The sequence below is a fragment of the Nilaparvata lugens genome, chromosome 5 (assembly GCF_014356525.2).
Source record: "Nilaparvata lugens isolate BPH chromosome 5, ASM1435652v1, whole genome shotgun sequence".
Lineage (NCBI taxonomy): Eukaryota > Metazoa > Arthropoda > Insecta > Hemiptera > Delphacidae > Nilaparvata > Nilaparvata lugens.
Genome location: NC_052508.1, coordinates 54,808,479 through 54,827,309, shown reverse-complemented (window position 1 = coordinate 54,827,309; position 18,831 = coordinate 54,808,479). Strand labels below are relative to the sequence as shown.

Here is an 18,831-nt window from a genome sequence, read left to right as displayed (position 1 = left end):
AGTGGAAAACATTATTTCTAATTTATTGAGTGGGTGGCACCATTACCATTGAATATGGAGACTTGAACCAAACCATGGAACATAACCTATGGAACCATGGAACATATTTGGACTTATTGGAAAAGTTTCGAGTAATGCTATGTGTATTATTTTTTAAATATTGTATTTGTCTGCTCTGTGTTTTATTTTCCAAATATTGTATTTGTCTGCGCCATTCAATAAATAGATAAGTGAACTAAAAGTCATAATTAGTTATCAGAATAAGAAGCAACTGGATTATGTATTACATCAATATTGATCTACACTTTCATAGACATCATGGAAATTTGAACTTCGGAGACAGTTGCTATGAATAGCTACCTCATTATGCCAGTAAAATACGGAAGCTTTTAAGGCTTTTGATGCCCTGTAAAATGTCAGTTTGTATTCAAAGCATGTCTGGAACTTAAGTCAATTTCTCCTCACTTCCTTCGTTCTAGAAATTCTGAGAATAATAAAATTCTCTCTAGACCCACTTTTTCCCATTATGGTGATACCTCTGGTATACTATGGATGATAGTACACTCTTTATACTTGTAAACGGTGAAAATCTTTGTAGTGGATCGCTTTATATTCTGCATCGGATGTCAATATCATAGTTTACGGAGTGATTCACAGTTAGTGTAGTGAATATGGTGCTTGCATAGCAGCAAGGAGGTCCCGGGTTCAAACCCAGATACGAACAAATGTTATTAGCCAGGTCACTCCCGTGAAGAAATTTCTCATTCGAAAGAACTCCTATAACACTTTGATCATAGTTTGGGAAACATTGTTTATTATAATGCTGAAGATCAATGCAAATTCTGAAAGCTGTGAGCCAAGCTTACAAGCCTGACCACTGACAATGATAATTTATTGTGTGAATTCAAAAATATAAAATTGAATTGATATAGATATCGGTGAAGGAATAGTGTTGTATACAGTGAAACAGTACTTGTCCATCGAATGTATTTATGGAACACTTTGAAAATTTCTGAATGATAAAAGTGGAACAGACTAGTTGCAAAAGTGTTGCCAGATTTACTTTGTAGGTATAATGTTCAGAAATCACAATAATTACTTTATAAAAATTCACTTTGATTTTATCGAACACTGTTTGAGAAGATCTAAATTATAAAAGTGGAACATACTAGTTGCAAACGTGTTGCTAGATTCACTATGTAGGTATAATGTTCCAAAATCACAATAATTAATTTATAAATATTTACTTTGATGTCGTCAATACATCTCACCATGCAGAGATGATAGCATAAGAAGATATCCCATGGTATAGGGGTTCATGCTCCAAATTTCACTGTTAACTCAAGCCGATAGTCCTAGTAGTTCTTTCTCGTGAAGCTATGTCACCCTGCTAGTCTCTTGTAATGTGCCGTTCTTACATTCTCACCTGGCCAAAATAGTGATAAGACAATAGTCGACAGTGAAATCGACTCAACAAAAATCGGATTGAAATCGAGTGAACAAAACTCGGTTTGATATTTGGAACATAATCGACCTCTATAATTAAATGAGATATCTTCCTATGCTATCTTCTCTCAATGACCTCACCAAACACTGTGGCATTAATTACTTATATTGAGCTCACTACTGCTGGCGCTCAAGTGTTACTTTTGCCAGTAGAACCAAAATTGTATTATTATTATTATTAATAGTTCAATAATTTTTATGTATGTATTTTAGTTAAGTGCGATAGAATATATTTATTTTTTGTATTTTGTTTTTGGCAAATAAAATGCATTCATTCATTCATTCAGTAGTTCTAATTGATGGATGTCGTACCTGACCAGTTTGCACGTGTTTCACAGATGTCGTACGACGGCGACTACCTGGAGGAGTACGACTACGACCTAAACGACACGTGTCGCGTGCCGTGGGAGGAGCTGACCCCGGCCGTGGCCGTCTACAGTCTCACCTTTGTGTTGGGCATCGTTGGCAACTCGTTAATCGTGTTCACCATCTTCAGGTATCGCCGCATGAAGTCCACCACTAATGTGTTCCTGGCCAGTCTTGCATCGGCCGATCTCCTACTCATCATCATCTGCATTCCTCTCAAGGTAACTTTCCATTATCATTTACAATAAATCAGTATTCCACAATCATAGTTTTATCAATAAAAGCAACAATCAATACAGGTGAGTGGCAACACTTCAACTAGCACAACATTATATAACATAGATATAATTCTTTGTTTTGTTTTGAATGTTCTTAATGGGCATTCCAGAATAATAATACTCAATGCCTTTCTGTAACAATTGTTTTGATGATAAACCTACAATAATTTCAAGAGAGTGAGGAAAATTTACTTTGTAGGTGGAATATCACCGACACTGTAACTTGGGTACTTGAATTATCTTCTAATCTGAATACGATATTTCACAAGCAATCGGAAAAAGTATGAGCTACGATTGGGAGTTTAAGAAAAGACGAGACATTAGTTAACTCAGTGAATTTGGAAAAATAATCAAATTTGATTGAAAATTATATCTCTGACAGCTTGCAAAATGTATTATAGTAGATTTGAAAATCTACTTTGTAAAAATACTTGAGGACTGTAAATTTTGTGAATTGAAGAACTACAAGACTATTTCGGACTATGTGTTATCTAAATTTGGAAGAGGAATAGCACAAGGTTACCTCATTTTTCTTCTCCTTATCATTTCGATAATGTACTTATAGTTTAAATGAATAATTAGATGAGAATTCGACTAGAATTCAAACCTAATCCCATGCTCCTCTTTACGCTCCTCTCTCACAGGTATGTGGCCATAAAAAGAGCCTTTTTATGGTAGCCTTCTTGGAGTATAATTACAATGATATTTAAACGCTTACAATGTAGTGTTTTTGCTTTCTGGGGAATAAATAATTTCAATTTCAATATTGATGTTGGATGAGTACGGAACGTTCTCGATCAGTTCCAATCACGTAAGAATAAAATATAGGATACAGTAACTCAGTAACTCCAAGTTACAGTAAACTAGCAGAAAAGAATTGTGAAACTTTATGATTCAACATTCAAGTATTCTTTATTCTATTAATACAATAGTACTAATAAAATAGCATCACTTTTCCAATGGAGGAGTCAGCAGAGTCTCGGTTATTTTTTCATGCAATTGAATGAGTCATAATTTCTTTATTCAAAGCCAATGTGAATGCATCTAGGATGCAACTGATGTGATCATTGATACGACCAATTTACGAATGATGCACCGAATGCACTTGAATAGCTCCCCTCTATTCAGTCTCGTGCATCATGTGTGAGTCCCATTCATATATTATTACTTTGATATGAATTAAATTGCTAATGATGACTGTGGTGCAAGGTTATGTGGTATGTTGTCTAGCTTCAAGGACTATCTTGATAACGTCTACGTTTTTCTGAGTCCCAATGTCATGTTATTTATCATTTCGACACATATTATCATATAGTTCAAGACTCTGACAATATCCAGTAGATAAAATAATGAATAATCATTATTTGATACCTCAACCACTCATTTCAGGGATTAATGCAGTATTTGTAAACAGTTTAAAGTGCCAATAAATATACTTGGTAGGAGGCTTACATTAGGACAGATACAGTATGAATGGATAATTCATTCATTTATTGACAACTAGCAGGTAACCCGTGCTCCGCAAGGGTCTAATTGAAAACATGACAAACTGAAACTTGATTTACTGAAATCTTGAAGAATTTGAGATAGGCCTATAATCATCCTTGGTGAAATCAATATGCAAAAATTTAAGTGAATCAGTCCAGTAGTTGAGACGTAATGATGCGTCATTCATGAATTTCCTATCCTGTACGTGTATGTGGCAATTCTTTCCTTCATTATATAGAAAATAATTAAGAATTATAAAATTAGTGATGTACCGAGATGCAATGAAGATTGTAGATATGGTAATAATGTTGCGATTAGTTCATCATTCATAACTCATTTTGATTATTGCCAGATTCTATTATAATTTGAGTTTTCCCAGCTTATCAGGAGACTCGCTCAGTTTGAAAGTTGTAATTTGATGTGAAAGTACAGTTTGACCAGTTGAAAGGGTGTGATGGAAGGGGCTTTGAATTTCCCGAGCATAATCAACGTTTCCCTAGCGGTTTATTGTACCAGTATTCTCAAGCGGAATTAGGCTACGTTGCCGAAAAAGTTTAAATTGCGCTAACGCGTGAAGCCCTACATTTTCATTTTGTTTGATAGTACTGGCAAGTCGTTCACGGAGAATTACGTTAGCCTTTTGGTATACTGGGGAATCGGAATCATCTGAGGCAAAGAAGAAATTAGAAATACTCTTTCAATCTACCCAGTGTAATAGAAATGGAAGTTTCTATCCCAGCGGGATAGAAAACTGGAATACACTAAGTGTATTATATTTTTAAGTCCTTATCATTAATATAATAGTTATTGAACGAGAGTTGTGAGTAGATGACTGATGACTAGAGCCTCGAATCGTAGTCCTTCTGTCTTTCTCTTTTTGACAATTGATTCTGTTTGGTTTAATCTACAACTTCAAATTTTCACATAACACATCACATATCACATTAAAACATATTCCTTGAACACATATACAGATCGAGCTTCTTGACCAACGGAACTGACTCACTTCTGCGTCTTTTACGAGGATTCAAAATTGAAAATGGATGAGAGAATAATAATTATCATCCAGCTGACACATCCTGATTTGTGATGCTAGAGCTATCACACAGACTGTCTGTCTTTTTTCGCCGTCGCTTGATACCAGTGCCCTGTTTCTTGAGAAAATGCAAGCTAATATCTTAGTGATTTAATATTCTAGTAACTAGCTGACTACTAGTTTTATTAACTTGTATTTTCCCATGCAATGGGCTGTCTTGAATTTCGATTCTGACTTATCTACCCATACGGATTAAACTATATTCTATTGATTAACATATAAATTACAAATGTTGAGGTGTAGAGGTTCATTCCAGTAAGTGGTGCCACCTACTTGCAGAATTTGGGAACTACACCTGTAGGCGTTCCAATGCACCAATCAGAAGAGAGTATGGGGAGCTGGGAGGCGTGGCTTACTGTCATTGGTCCGTTATTAGTGGTTGAAGAGTTCCAGTAAATCCCAACTACAAAAACAATCAGGAGACTGATGAGTTTCTCCAGTAGCAGATACATCACTTACTTTCAATTGAATAGATTATTTTCATCAACTAAAACAAACTGGGAGAAGTTCAAGTTTGTTTCCCGCTGTTTTTGAACGTTGTTTCTATGTGAATGTACACCAAGAGATCTTACTCTAATTAGTTCTTACCTGATTCCAAGTTGGATGTGTCAGAAAGCTCAGCTCCAAGAATGAACGCCATGTTCAAAACAAACTCAAACAGTTTGGGACTCTACTAAGACTTCAAACTAAACAACTCACCCTCCAAAAGTGAACTTTACTTTACATCCCAATCCCAACCCGTCGAAACTTTGAAGATTTGTATTAGTGGTATCCAAAAATACATCTAACAAAGGAGAAGGTTGACTGATATTATTTGCTAATTTTTACTGACGTCACATGACCTTCAAATGATCTAATATTGATTGTAATGAGGATCGAAAATCACAATATTATGAGATCAATAATTGGATCCAATGACTTCAACTATCCTGAAACTTACCACCAATACAAACCAAGCCATGCATCAACAACTGTATCAAAGATGAGATGAGGATCAAAATATGAGGAATTTGGGAATGAATGTTCAGTTATACTTAATACAGTGTTGAACAATTCTCATTTGTATGATAACTGAATACATTGGGGAAAATTGTTTCAAATTGATTGAATTACTTTTTGAATCTATGATATTATTTGCTATTTATTTTTACCTACGTTACATGACCTTAAAATGATCTGATATTGATTGTAATGAGGATCGAAAATCGCAATATTATGAGATCGATGGATGTCAATGATTTCTTCTGTTGAAGGGTTCGGAAACAGAGAGTAGAGTTTTCATGAAAGGTCACCATTATCAAATTCAGTCACACTAATTTATTTTAAGTGACTATTTCAATTCAGTCCTCCCAATTATTGGAAAAATGAATGGGATATTGTTTTGTCTCACAATTTTCCTGCTATAGCTATCAAAATAGAGGGTTATTGAAAAAATCATCATAAACCACAACAATGACCGAGTGTCATTAATGAATTTTCAACTGGCTGACTTTAAAACATGCAGCTGCTTTGTCAACCCCCTCCACAGTTGTTATTGTTTATTCATTATTACAACTCCAACTCCACGTTTGTCGGTGACTAGATTTGATTAAATTCTGCTCTTCCTCAAATAAAAGTTCATCATCCAATTATCTCAAAATGTTTGTCAGCGACAAAAACTAATTAATTATAATCCAGTTTTATTAACACTTTTGCAAAACTTATAACTGTTACTGTGACAGCAGTATTGGGACAATTCATATGAGTTTGTGTTAAGAGTTGTAGCGTTATAAAATTAATGTTATATCGATAAATTAATTTGATATATCAAATATTCACTATCGAACATTATTTCAATTTAACAGCGCTGACTAAGACATGAGCGTATGGTGATTACGCTGTGAGAGGTATTGTACGAGTAAAGAATTGAATTCAAGCTTTAAACATTGTTATTTTTATGATATATTCATCATTTATTCATTAATTTATTTTATCATAACTCATTATTTGAAAGTTCAGTTCCTATTATCAACAATGAACCCGAAGCTGACATTTTCGGTCTTTCATGATTTCTGATGTTTTTCCCGTTAACTTCTCTCCAAGCTTCTCTTGAGAAGAATGAGGCACTTGTCAGTATTCTAATATTCTAGTGAGAAAATTTATTACTTGTGTCAATAATGAAATAGCATATATGGTACATACAATAAATAATGGATAACATAAACAGCTTATTGAAATAAAGCCTCAATAAGATATCAATAATTATTGCAAGTTTCAATCACTCTTCAATGCATTGCTATCCTCACATTATTAGGTCTGGAAAAGTGCAACAATTATTAGTCATCTGTAAAACATTTTTTTATTAGAAAAAACTTGGAACTATAACAAAAGATTCAAGCCTGTTGTTTGATACTGCTAAAACCTGATAGTTGCTATAACTATTGAGTTATAAAGATCAAAATATATAAAAATCATGTTAATGTTTGTGTTCAGTGACCCTTGATAAATAATTCTAAATTTATTAATTCTCTTTCGTATGATAACTGAGCATTGAAAATCACAATATCATCGATCTTTTACCGATTCTGTAAACACTCACACTCATTTATTCGGCAGAAAGAATCTGGAGCCTGAAGCCTGAAATATCCATTCATGGAGGAAATTAATTGCTCAAATTGAAACAAATGAACTTTGGCAGTCAATTCACTGCCATGATTATAGGGCGTATGTATGCCGTACTGATCTTTCAATGCCACTCGAGCTCACATAGAAAAACTTCCATCATTTATGTGTTCAATACTTCTCCAAATGATGAATTCATGTGAAACCTCTATCAACTTTATTTGCTGAAATCTCGTCAATTTGTTGCGTGGCCAACGCAATTGGAAAGTTGAAACCAATTCGTTTGATAACGTAACGTAGTTGTTTGATTCGGCAATTAACTTGTAGTCGTATCAAATGCAGTCAACCTGTGCATAATTTCCACCCACCGAATTTCCATCGCTCTGTGTCAAACATCATTTGTCATTGTACATGGAATTTGAGTTGGAGAGTGTTTTTTAAATCATGAAAATTAATGATACTGTTTGTTCATCGTGTAGTTCATATTTCAATTCTCTAATAACGCTTTGATATCCTAGATTGCTGTTGGAAGGTTAATAATCAGATCACTAAACACTGATTATGGTGAAATACCGGTAAAATGAATCTCATTGGAAATGCCTCATATTATTAGATGATTATATCTATCTGTCTTTTAGTGTAGGTTTGAGTCCATGGAATGATTTGTATAGTTACAGGAAAAAAAGGAATAACGTACTTTGTTCTTTTCTTAGTGGTAAAGTGGTATACTGGAGTGATAATATTGTCTTTGTAGTTCATTGGAGTAAGAAAAACAGTATGAGGTTCCATGTAGTGCATACCTTGTGAATAAAAATTGAAAATCAATGTATCCTTTTTTAAATTCCACACATGTTTCGAACTCGTGGATGATAATGTATGGTGTTGACATGAGGAATGTATTCTTCGACATGAGGGACCAACAAAAAGAATAATAGAGGGAAGGAATGCGCGAGGAAAGCTAAGACTGGAGTACATATAACAACTGAAGAAGGATGTGAGATGTGTCAACTACAGAGACCTCAGAAGGATGGCGGATGACAGAGAGGCATGGAGAGTTGCTGCCAATCAGCCCAACGGCTGTTAACCAAAGATAGAAAGAGTGTAGACTCATGTAGAGCATTCATTTCAAGAGGATACATGGATGAATAAGTTCACTTTGCGTGATAGGTCGACTCATTTTCCCATGGAGAATAGTATTATTTCTCTATTACAACAGTGGTTTCAACTCAGCTAAAAGTTTCACCGTGAGAAAGTACGCAAAAAATACAGACAGTGACGTCCATCTCAAATTCATACAAAAAAAAAAACAAAACAAATTTAATAAAATATTAAATACGGTGATCAGCTCTCGTATGATTAGTAATTTTTTTTGGCAAGTTTCCAATTATTATTATATTGCTTATTAATTTGTAAAGTTGTTATGATTGAATGATTGAGTAGGAGTAATTCTTGCCTGGTTGTAATTCTTCAATCTCTCAAGAGCCACGAGTCAATATTGTAATTGATAATTTAAAATTTTCATCTTGAGAAAGTACGCAAATAAAGACAGTGTCGTCCATCTCAAGTTCAATTAAATGACAAATTAATAGGGAGATTCGTGTTCTATCGAGATTTGAGCCTACGGTTGTAAAATATGTACGACGATCATCTTTCGTATGATTGAATATCAGTGTTGCATGATCTGGAGCATGGTGGTAGAGAATAGCTATATAGCATTCTATGATGGTAGTCTCACTAGATTGGATTCAACTTATTGTATAACCAATGATCCAACTGATCCCTAGAGACTCCAATGGAAAGCCAATAAACATTCCAGCAATAGTGATGTCTGCGGCTGACGTATCGACTGTAGATGTATCGACTATAGACGTATCGAATGCAGTTGGACAACATCTGACCCATTTTACATAGAGGTGTACTGCTGTATTGCTTTCATTATAGAAATAATTGCATTATTGTGTATGTTTCGCTCGTTGTATAACCTGTGGTTTTACTATTATGAGATCGTCCAGACATCAATCAACTAAACAATCAAGTTTTTGAAATGTCATAAGTTACGATATTGTTGAATTATTGTCAAATTATTTGGATTTGTTTGTCAAAGTTAGATCAAACCCTCATGTCGAATCGACCAAGAGCTTTATTGGTGATCAATATTATTGTGAAGTTGTAATGCTTGCAAAGCTGTTATCATAGACAAAATTAGGAAATAGGAGAAGTTTTGGGCAATAGCCTTTTTTCTGCTTTCTATGGTTTGCTCCCATGTACCTTGAGCCACGAATCTTTATCGTAATTGATAATTTCAATAGGTTGACGAGATTGTTTCAAAGAAGGGACAAACGTTTTTTGAGAGAAAAAAATGTTTCATAAGTAGTCTTTGGTTGAGGCCAGAATACTTTACCGATCTTCCCCTTACAAAAGCAGTGTATCGTTCAAACAAATTGAGAAGAAAACAGCTTGACAGTCTGAAAAGAGTTTCAATTCCCAGAGCTTATGAAAAATGTCAAAAACTTCTTAACTGATCGAATAAGTCAGGGGGTCATAACTTGATTGTAAGAAAAAACGGGACGATACGAAAGACAGAAGTTGTGGCTATCTTTCAAATCACCAGAGGGATGAATAAAATATAACCTTTTTTCCATCAGAGTGTATCTCTTCACCTCCTCATCAGAATATATCCAATTACCCAATAATATTATAGAACTACAGAATTCCATGATTGTCATTCCAAAGCAAACAAAAAAATCATGTTTTTGGACTCAGGGGACCTTGAAACGTATAGAAAACTTGAAATTGGGGTACCTTAATTTTTTTGGAAAGCAATACTTTCCTTACCTATGGTAGTAGGGAAAGGAAAGTAAAATCACTGAAACTGTCTGTAAGATAATACTAATTTCAATCAAATAGAAATAGAAATCTGAAAACTCTTTTCAAAACTGTTTAGTCACAACATTTTTCGGCTATATGATGCCATTATCAAGTTAATAATGAGTAGCCCAGAAGAAAAATCTGTTGTGGTGCACTCACACAGCTTTCCTTGCTCATTAAACTGTAAGCCTCACTCTTAAACGAGATTAATTCAGGGGAATAACATAATGACGATTGGCGGCAACATTTATTTGAACTACGATCAGACTACTGTTTATGTGTATATATAATTGTTTTCAGAGTTTCCCAGGAAGGAGACTCATGCCAGTTGATAGAGCTGATAAATAACTATACAGGGTATGAATTTGAAAAAAATCGTTGAAGCCGTTTTCGAGAAAACCGTGAAAAACATGGTTTTTTAGTCATCATCCGCCATTTTTTCCGCCATATTGAATTGAAATTTATTGAATTTATTATCGTCGGATCCTCATGATATAAGGGCCTTAAGTTTAAAATTTCGATCAATCGGTTAATTAGGAATGGAGTTATCGTGCTCTGAGATATATACACATACACACATACATAGGCCTACATACACACGTTCACACATACACACATATACACAAACAGACCAACACCCAAAAATCATGTTTTAGACTTAGGGGACCATAAAACGTATAGAAAACTTGAAATTAATTTTAAAACTAATTAAATTAATTTTTAAACTTGAAACTTAATTTTTTTTGGAAAGCTATACTTTCCTTACCTATGGTAATCGAGCAAGGAAAGTAAAAAAATATAATTTCAATCAGTTTGTTCAGACGCTCGGAACTACGAATATTTAAAGGTTACCAAGTCACACTTGTTTCACTCTCAAATTCGTCCCATCCTGTCCTGTCAACAGACTTGTTCGAAGGAAAATTTGAGGCTTGAGGCGTGAACCGTACGTGTGCTAGGGACGTTCCATCAGGGTTGGCTTGGCATGACGATGAAACCGTGATGTTGAATGAAACAACAAACCTAGCGCTTCTCATATCACACCACAGTCGCCGAAGGCAGTGCATTTCCTCCGCTACGACTTTACACTCCAACACAACGAAATAATGCCACAGAAATGCGCTGTGAATAAAAAATACCACCCCATAACTGACGAAGTACCATACTTCGCACAGTAAGTACAGAAGGCACAAGAATACTCACGTTCAAGAGAAGATTCATTGATCCATTTAACCCATTTCTTTATCAAACTTTTTTGTATTTTTTTAATTTCCAATGTTAATATCGAATATTGCCATTACAATTATCGTGGCAGGATTTTTTGTAATGTTCGTGTTTTGATCATTTGTTCTTTTAATGAAGAATGTATTATGTATCTGATTGGGATAGCAACTCCTATTTGTATGAGTGCTTGCTCAAGAACAAAAATAATAAAACTATTTCCATTTCCCCACAGCTCACCAGTTTGTATAATATGGTGAATTGAAGAATGCATTCCACTCCAAGCAAGTAATAGTGGTATTGTCCTATGTACGTTGAGCTATGTACAAGTATATAATGTAAGAGAACGCCCCCGCTCCTCAATTCATCTCTTGAAACTCTTGGTGCGCTTCCTAAGTCGATTGTGTAGAAGCGAAGAGAAGGAAAAAGTCTTCAAGTTTGAAACTCTCTCATAAACAGCTAAATTTTTTTGTACATTTTTTCATTCAATGGCCATTTCCATTCTGAAATCGATATTATCATGAGTATTTGATTGAGTTATACAAAATGTTTCAGAAATAGTGTCGAACATTCTAGGATATTGTTCTTGGATGATAGGAGACTACAAATGTCGTATTTGAATTGTCAAAAACTCACCGGTTATCCTTATAGCTGCCATTTTGTTTTTTTCACTTGGGAAGTTTTATCTCAAGATCGAAATGTTGATCTGAAATTTTGTATGAATATTTATCGTATGATGACTAAACTTAAAAAAATAAAATAAAATATTTTAGATGTAAATTTTCAAAATGGCGGTCATTTTAAATTTTTGATCGTAAATTTAACGAAAACCGTCCACTTTATAAGAAATTTACAAGTGATTAGAAAAGTTAACAAATTTTATCAAGATTTCAAGGATACCTTATTTATTAAGATTGGTCAATGAATGACAGAGAACTTGATTATTCTCGTACTGCATGCATGACCATGAACAAACAAGATCATGAAGAAAGCATTGTAGCCTAAAATCAGCTGGATGGCCATATGGCGCCATATTGAATTTCAAATAAACTTCATCTTAAATACAATTGTAATTGAAAATTCAATATTGATGCTTGAATGGTGAAAAGTGGTCATGAATGCAGTACGAAAAGAATTAATTCCTTTGTTATTCTTGGACCAGTCTTACTGAATAAGGTATCCTCGAAATCTTGATTAAATTTGATAACTTTTTTGTCTTTTGTAAATTTTTTGTAAAGTGAACGGTTTTCGTTAAATTTGCAAACAAAACTTTTAAATGGCCGCCATTTTGAAAATTCACATCTAAAATATTTTATTTTATTTTTTCATGTTGAGTCTTTATAGCATAAATATTCATGCCAAATTTCAGATCAATACAACATTTTGTTCTTGAGATAAAAACTCAAGTGAAAACAAAATAGCAGCTATAAGGATAACCGCTGAGTTTTGGAAACTTCAAATACGACATTTGTAGTCTCCTATCATCCAGGTACAATACCCTAAAATGTTCGACACTACTTCTGAAGCACTGTATAAAAAAGATATCGCAAGTATTCAGAGAATTGCAAGGAAATTATATATTACCATAAATTATAGCATAGAAAAACTTATCCACAATTCCTCCACGCTTCTAGTCAGTGAATGGGAACATATTATGATAAAAAGATGAGCACAACCATGAAGATGGCGGACCTGCCGAAAGATCTCGTCACAGAAAGTCATTAATTGAAGAAATTCGACTGTTAGTCGTTCTATTTAATAACAAAAAGTGATTCAATAGTGAGCAGTTCGTGATAGAAAACAACATTTAAAAATAATTGGTTATTCCATCATTCATCTCTCATAAGACCTGACAAGTAACGTATTCTAATAAATATCTATGGAATATACTGCACTAACATTGAATACATAGTTTGTAGTGAGATCATTGGAGCAATGATCAGAGCTTTCAAAAAAATCATTTGAAATTCAAGTCCATACAATTCATTGTTTTCTCAACAATGGGGGTCCTGTTTACTGGATGTTGGACAATTAGGGAATGGGTTTGAGTAAGATCATCACAGAGCACACTGAAAGGAGAACTGAATATTGTAAACGGTTCGGTGAATATTTGTATGCGGACATCGAGGTCTCATGCGCATAAATATTAATCTCCTGCATGAACACAAATGTGTAGTGTAAGCCACCAGTCGAAATGGAAATGATGAATCTATTTGGTCGCCAACTTCTCAGTAAAACGTTCAACTCTATTGTCGACAGAGCAAACTTTCAGTTTCCGTTCAGCATTGCAAATTATGGGGAGAGTTTGTGCTTCATATATGCTTATCATGGAGTCAACGGACAATGATTTCGTCCAAGTTGAATGTGAAGAGTTTAGAATATTCCTTTTTTGCTTACACAGTCCTTGATGTGATTGACTCCACGTGTTCCATTATAAATAGGCTGTGAATACAAGGGGAGGCCGATAATGATCCTAAATTTATGACAATACTCCACTGCGATTTGTATCAGTTAACCATTTTGGTTTGTGCTATTGAGTAGATAGTCAGAACGCTGGACGATTCGAAAAATTACAAATACACTAGTGAATATATATCTTATTTGAAATTATTCTTGGTAGATAGGTGATCTCCAATATCGCCGATTTGAGTTCAAATTCAGGTCACTTCTCCATTCAATTTGAAGATTATTTGAGTTCATAGGCCTATAATATAGGTATAGTAAATGAGTATATAGTATATATATAAGACATAAGATTTTGATATGAGATCAGTACCATCAAAACAGTAAACAATAAATTAATAATGCTATGGGAATAATTATAATCCACCTTCAATTTTTGTGAAATAAGATATGAGAAGAACGTGAGTGTCGAATTACGCAAGTATTAGGCGAAATGATGAGGCCATATCTCAATTGATATGAGCCACTCACTCATTAATAATAGAGAGAACAGGAACAGGAGTAAAATAGTTTGAGGGAAAGTGTAGGTGAAGAGTCATATTAGAAGAGTTATAAAAATCATTTAATCACGAAAAGATCATTTCAAAACTTCATGAAACACTTTAAAGAGTTTCTAACTCGATAAATTATCAACTTGAAATGTACGTTGTTTGTACACACTAGTTAATGATATTCGTGGAGAATAAGCTTCAATATTCGTCGATGTTTGGAAGATTTGGAAATTCATCAGATACCAATGGTTCATAAGATATGAGTAATGATGTTTACTGGAGTCATAATCATGATTCATGAATACTAGTCAATAACAATGGAATTTGTAGTATTTATTGGCGTACAGACGAGGCATTGACCTCTAATCCATAATCTAATAACAGCTTTGAACTCAGAAGAATTTCATATTTTTCTCAAGAGAATGCTTCTTGGTCTCTCAGTACAGGAATAGGATGCTTTAATCGCTCGATGAAATCTTGACTGCGAGAATAATTTCGAATAAAATAAGCAGGATGTTTATTGAGTATCTTCGCAGTAGGGAGATTATTGAAAGGCACAATTGTGAAAATACTAATAAGAATATTCTAACAACCTAAAGTGAATAACAAGTAGTGGAATGAGAGAGCATATTGTCAAAATCCCATTGTTTCTTCTGTACGAAATCCTCAGGGAAGTTTCCCGTACTGGTGAGCAAGTTTTAATTAATTTTGACAATCTTCTGAAAAGTTTCTCTCCAGCGGTCTACATCACTGAAGCTTGTAGAGAGGATCAGGCAAAATAACACATTCTTGTCGACCAAGTCTTAATTTGAAGCAATTAACGCTATTGAGACTAGTGAACCGTTCAATAGAAATTGATAATGGTTAATCAATCGAAAGTGTTTAATAGATGCATAAATGGTTGTGGTAGTTTCAAGCTTCTTTTGAATATGAATTTGTACCTAAATATAGGATTGTATCATCTACTATTTATATACCTATATACTATCCTTGCAATAAAATTAACCATATTCTCTATAATACAGGATATGGAAAAAACACATTACCCAATCAATATAAATCTTTCAATCAGTTAGTTAAAGTCAATCATACGAGTAGTTCGAATCAAGAATCACACACATTATACTAATTAGGTTTAGTGATATATTGTGATTCCATACATTAGTATAGTAATAGTACTATGTTTAGTTTCCAGGATTTTTCCGGGGGAGGACCCCCGGATCCCCGGCTAGAGGCCCCTACCCCAATAATCTTGACAAGTCGGCCTATGCATTTAGTATGATTCATAATCTAATAACAGCTTTGAACTCAGAAGAATTTCATATTTTTCTCAAGAGAATGCTTCTTGGTCTCTCAGTACAGGAATAGGATGCTTTAATCGCTCGATGAAATCTTGACTGCGAGAATAATTTCGAATAAAATAAGCAGGATGTTTATTGAGTATCTTCGCAGTAGGGAGATTATTGAAAGGCACAATTGTGAAAATACTAATAAGAATATTCTAACAACCTAAAGTGAATAACAAGTAGTGGAATGAGAGAGCATATTGTCAAAATCCCATTGTTTCTTCTGTACGAAATCCTCAGGGAAGTTTCCCGTACTGGTGAGCAAGTTTTAATTAATTTTGACAATCTTCTGAAAAGTTTCTCTCCAGCGGTCTACATCACTGAAGCTTGTAGAGAGGATCAGGCAAAATAACACATTCTTGTCGACCAAGTCTTAATTTGAAGCAATTAACGCTATTGAGACTAGTGAACCGTTCAATAGAAATTGATAATGGTTAATCAATCGAAAGTGTTTAATAGATGCATAAATGGTTGTGGTAGTTTCAAGCTTCTTTTGAATATGAATTTGTACCTAAATATAGGATTGTATCATCTACTATTTATATACCTATATACTATCCTTGCAATAAAATTAACCATATTCTCTATAATACAGGATATGGAAAAAACACATTACCCAATCAATATAAATCTTTCAATCAGTTAGTTAAAGTCAATCATACGAGTAGTTCGAATCAAGAATCACACACATTATACTAATTAGGTTTAGTGATATATTGTGATTCCATACATTAGTATAGTAATAGTACTATGTTTAGTTTCCAGGATTTTTCCGGGGGAGGACCCCCGGATCCCCGGCTAGAGGCCCCTACCCCAATAATCTTGACAAGTCGGCCTATGCATTTAGTATGATTCATAATCATATATAATCAGTATGGAACTCTCCTAATATAATTATTTTTTATGTTTTGCAATGTGTAATCAATCAGTACAATCTCATTTTCACATGATAGTCAAATCAACCAGTGGTTTCTGAGAAGATTAATTTGTTGAAAATCAATCCTCTGACAGTTTCGTGATTGTGATAAGCACAGAGTAGCACAGGTTGAGCAGGTTTCAGATTATGCAACATGGATTTAGAGGATAACCGAGGATAATAGGGGATAATAGAGGTTTATCAACATAAACAGATGGACAGGACCCATGTCTTCCACACGCCCTGCTTATGTGATGATCCTAAACAGGTGTAGCGTGGAAGAGAATGAGGATGGAGGTGTTAATATGACTTGATAAGGTGAAATAATTAAGAAGAAAACGGTAAGGGGGTGGGATAATGGGAGAATATAGCTGTTTTACTAAAAAACATTGAATGTGCTGGGAAAACTGTTTTGAAGATCCTAAAAATCAATAAAGATTCAAAAAATCAGAAGGAAGATCATGAAGAAAGTGGTGGTGAAAGGATTTGTTGACGGATCATGAAACTTTCTTCATAAAGTATGATTCTCGATGAAGTATGATCATAAAAATCTGAGAACAGGATATTGAATTGGAAAAACAATAGATAGTTTGTGGGATCGAAATGTTTAGACTACATTGGTATTCTATTCTATATACAATCTTCATGACTTATTCATGTACATTTTCATGTAAGTTCTGAATAAAAGAATGATTGATTGATTGAGAGTAATGGCGCATGATCAATTTTTGATCGATTCCATCTATCTCCATTCTCCTTTACAGCAGCATGTTTTCTCTGTACACGATATTTCACTTGATAAAAGTGAAGATGATGTTGCTATATGAAGTGGATAGCTATATGAAATAATCTAAATGATTTTAGATCAAACTGTAATTTTCAAAACCACTATTGATCGTGCTTACCTACTCTTTAATCAGGTTTTCCCCCAAAGAGCCGACTACATATCCATGAGAAGAGGAAGCTTGAGATGTTTCCCTGAAAGATATCCAAATTTGAATTAAGTAATATTTCAATAATTGGAGACAATAATGTCCTTAGTGTCTAATGTCTAATAATAGTATCATGATCACAAATTTTCATGATTTCTATGATTGAATCAAGAAGTAGATTTTCTCAAACATTCTTTACCATTAAATGCGGAGAGCTCTGTGAAAAAACCACATCATTTAAAGCATCATATAAATACAGTGTTTTGCTGCTCCTCTAGCTTAGAGCTAATTGAGGAGTATTCAAATTTCATATTACATCATAATATTTATACATTTCTCCCATGAATCCTCATACACCTCTTCAATCGATGTCTGGAGTCCATTCAATTCTATTTGCCGTCCTTATAAAGTTTATCGGATTGAACAGATTTTTTTATTTTTAAAGCACCTAGTTAAAGACTAATAAGCTATTTTATTTTGACTTAAATTGATAAGAAAGTTATTGTTTGTGAAGGTAAAACTCATTGTTAAGCCTTCTATATTAGCCAAGGATAATCTTGAAGATTATTTTTAGCATAAAAGGATACAGTATTTTGCCTTTGCACTTCCATTTGAACACTTTAGCACTAAACTAATTCATGTGACTTTCTGTGGCTTCTTACTCCATGCACGTTGAGCAGCTGGATTGTTTCCACGTTCACATGTTGATCAAGTCGCACTTCTCATGTTCTTCTGCAAATCTATGGATTTGACTGATGATTGTCGCCACTCCCAGGTCACGGTCGAGATCACAGTTCCTGATGTACCAAGGAGCGTCTACACAACTTCTGAGTACTTTATTCTGGAAGCGCTGGATGATGTCGATATTGGATGGTCGGGTGCAGCCCGACAGTTGAATTATTCCATAGGTCCATACCGGCTTGAGAATCTGCTTGTAGAGGAGCAATTTGTTATAATTTGTCAACTTCGATGTCCACCCAAGTAGCCAGTACATTTTCTTGAATTCCATACCAAGTTGTTCTCTTTTCTTCTTCACATGCTCCTTCCACCTAAGCTTGGCATCCAGCGTCATGCCCAGATACTTTGCAGTGTTGGAGTAGGGTACAATATTCCCATTGAGTGTTAAGGGGATATATTGAACTCTTTTGTTTGTAAAGTTGACTTGAACTGACTCTGCTTCATTCAAAGATTGAACAGATGATTTCAAACAGATTATGTTTGTCAAGTTCCGTTTAATCTTATAGAATTCATAAGGACGGCAA

General features: G+C 34.3%; 1 protein-coding gene across 1 annotated transcript in view; it reads left to right on the top strand.

Moving 5' to 3' along the window:
- Window positions 1–18,831, top strand: part of LOC111043418 (QRFP-like peptide receptor) — a 165,578-nt gene that overhangs the window by 48,248 nt on the left and 98,499 nt on the right. The window contains exon 3 of the mRNA XM_039428793.1: window positions 1,845–2,093. Coding sequence (XP_039284727.1) covers window positions 1,845–2,093 — 249 coding nt within the window. The remainder of the gene's footprint in view (window positions 1–1,844; window positions 2,094–18,831) is intronic.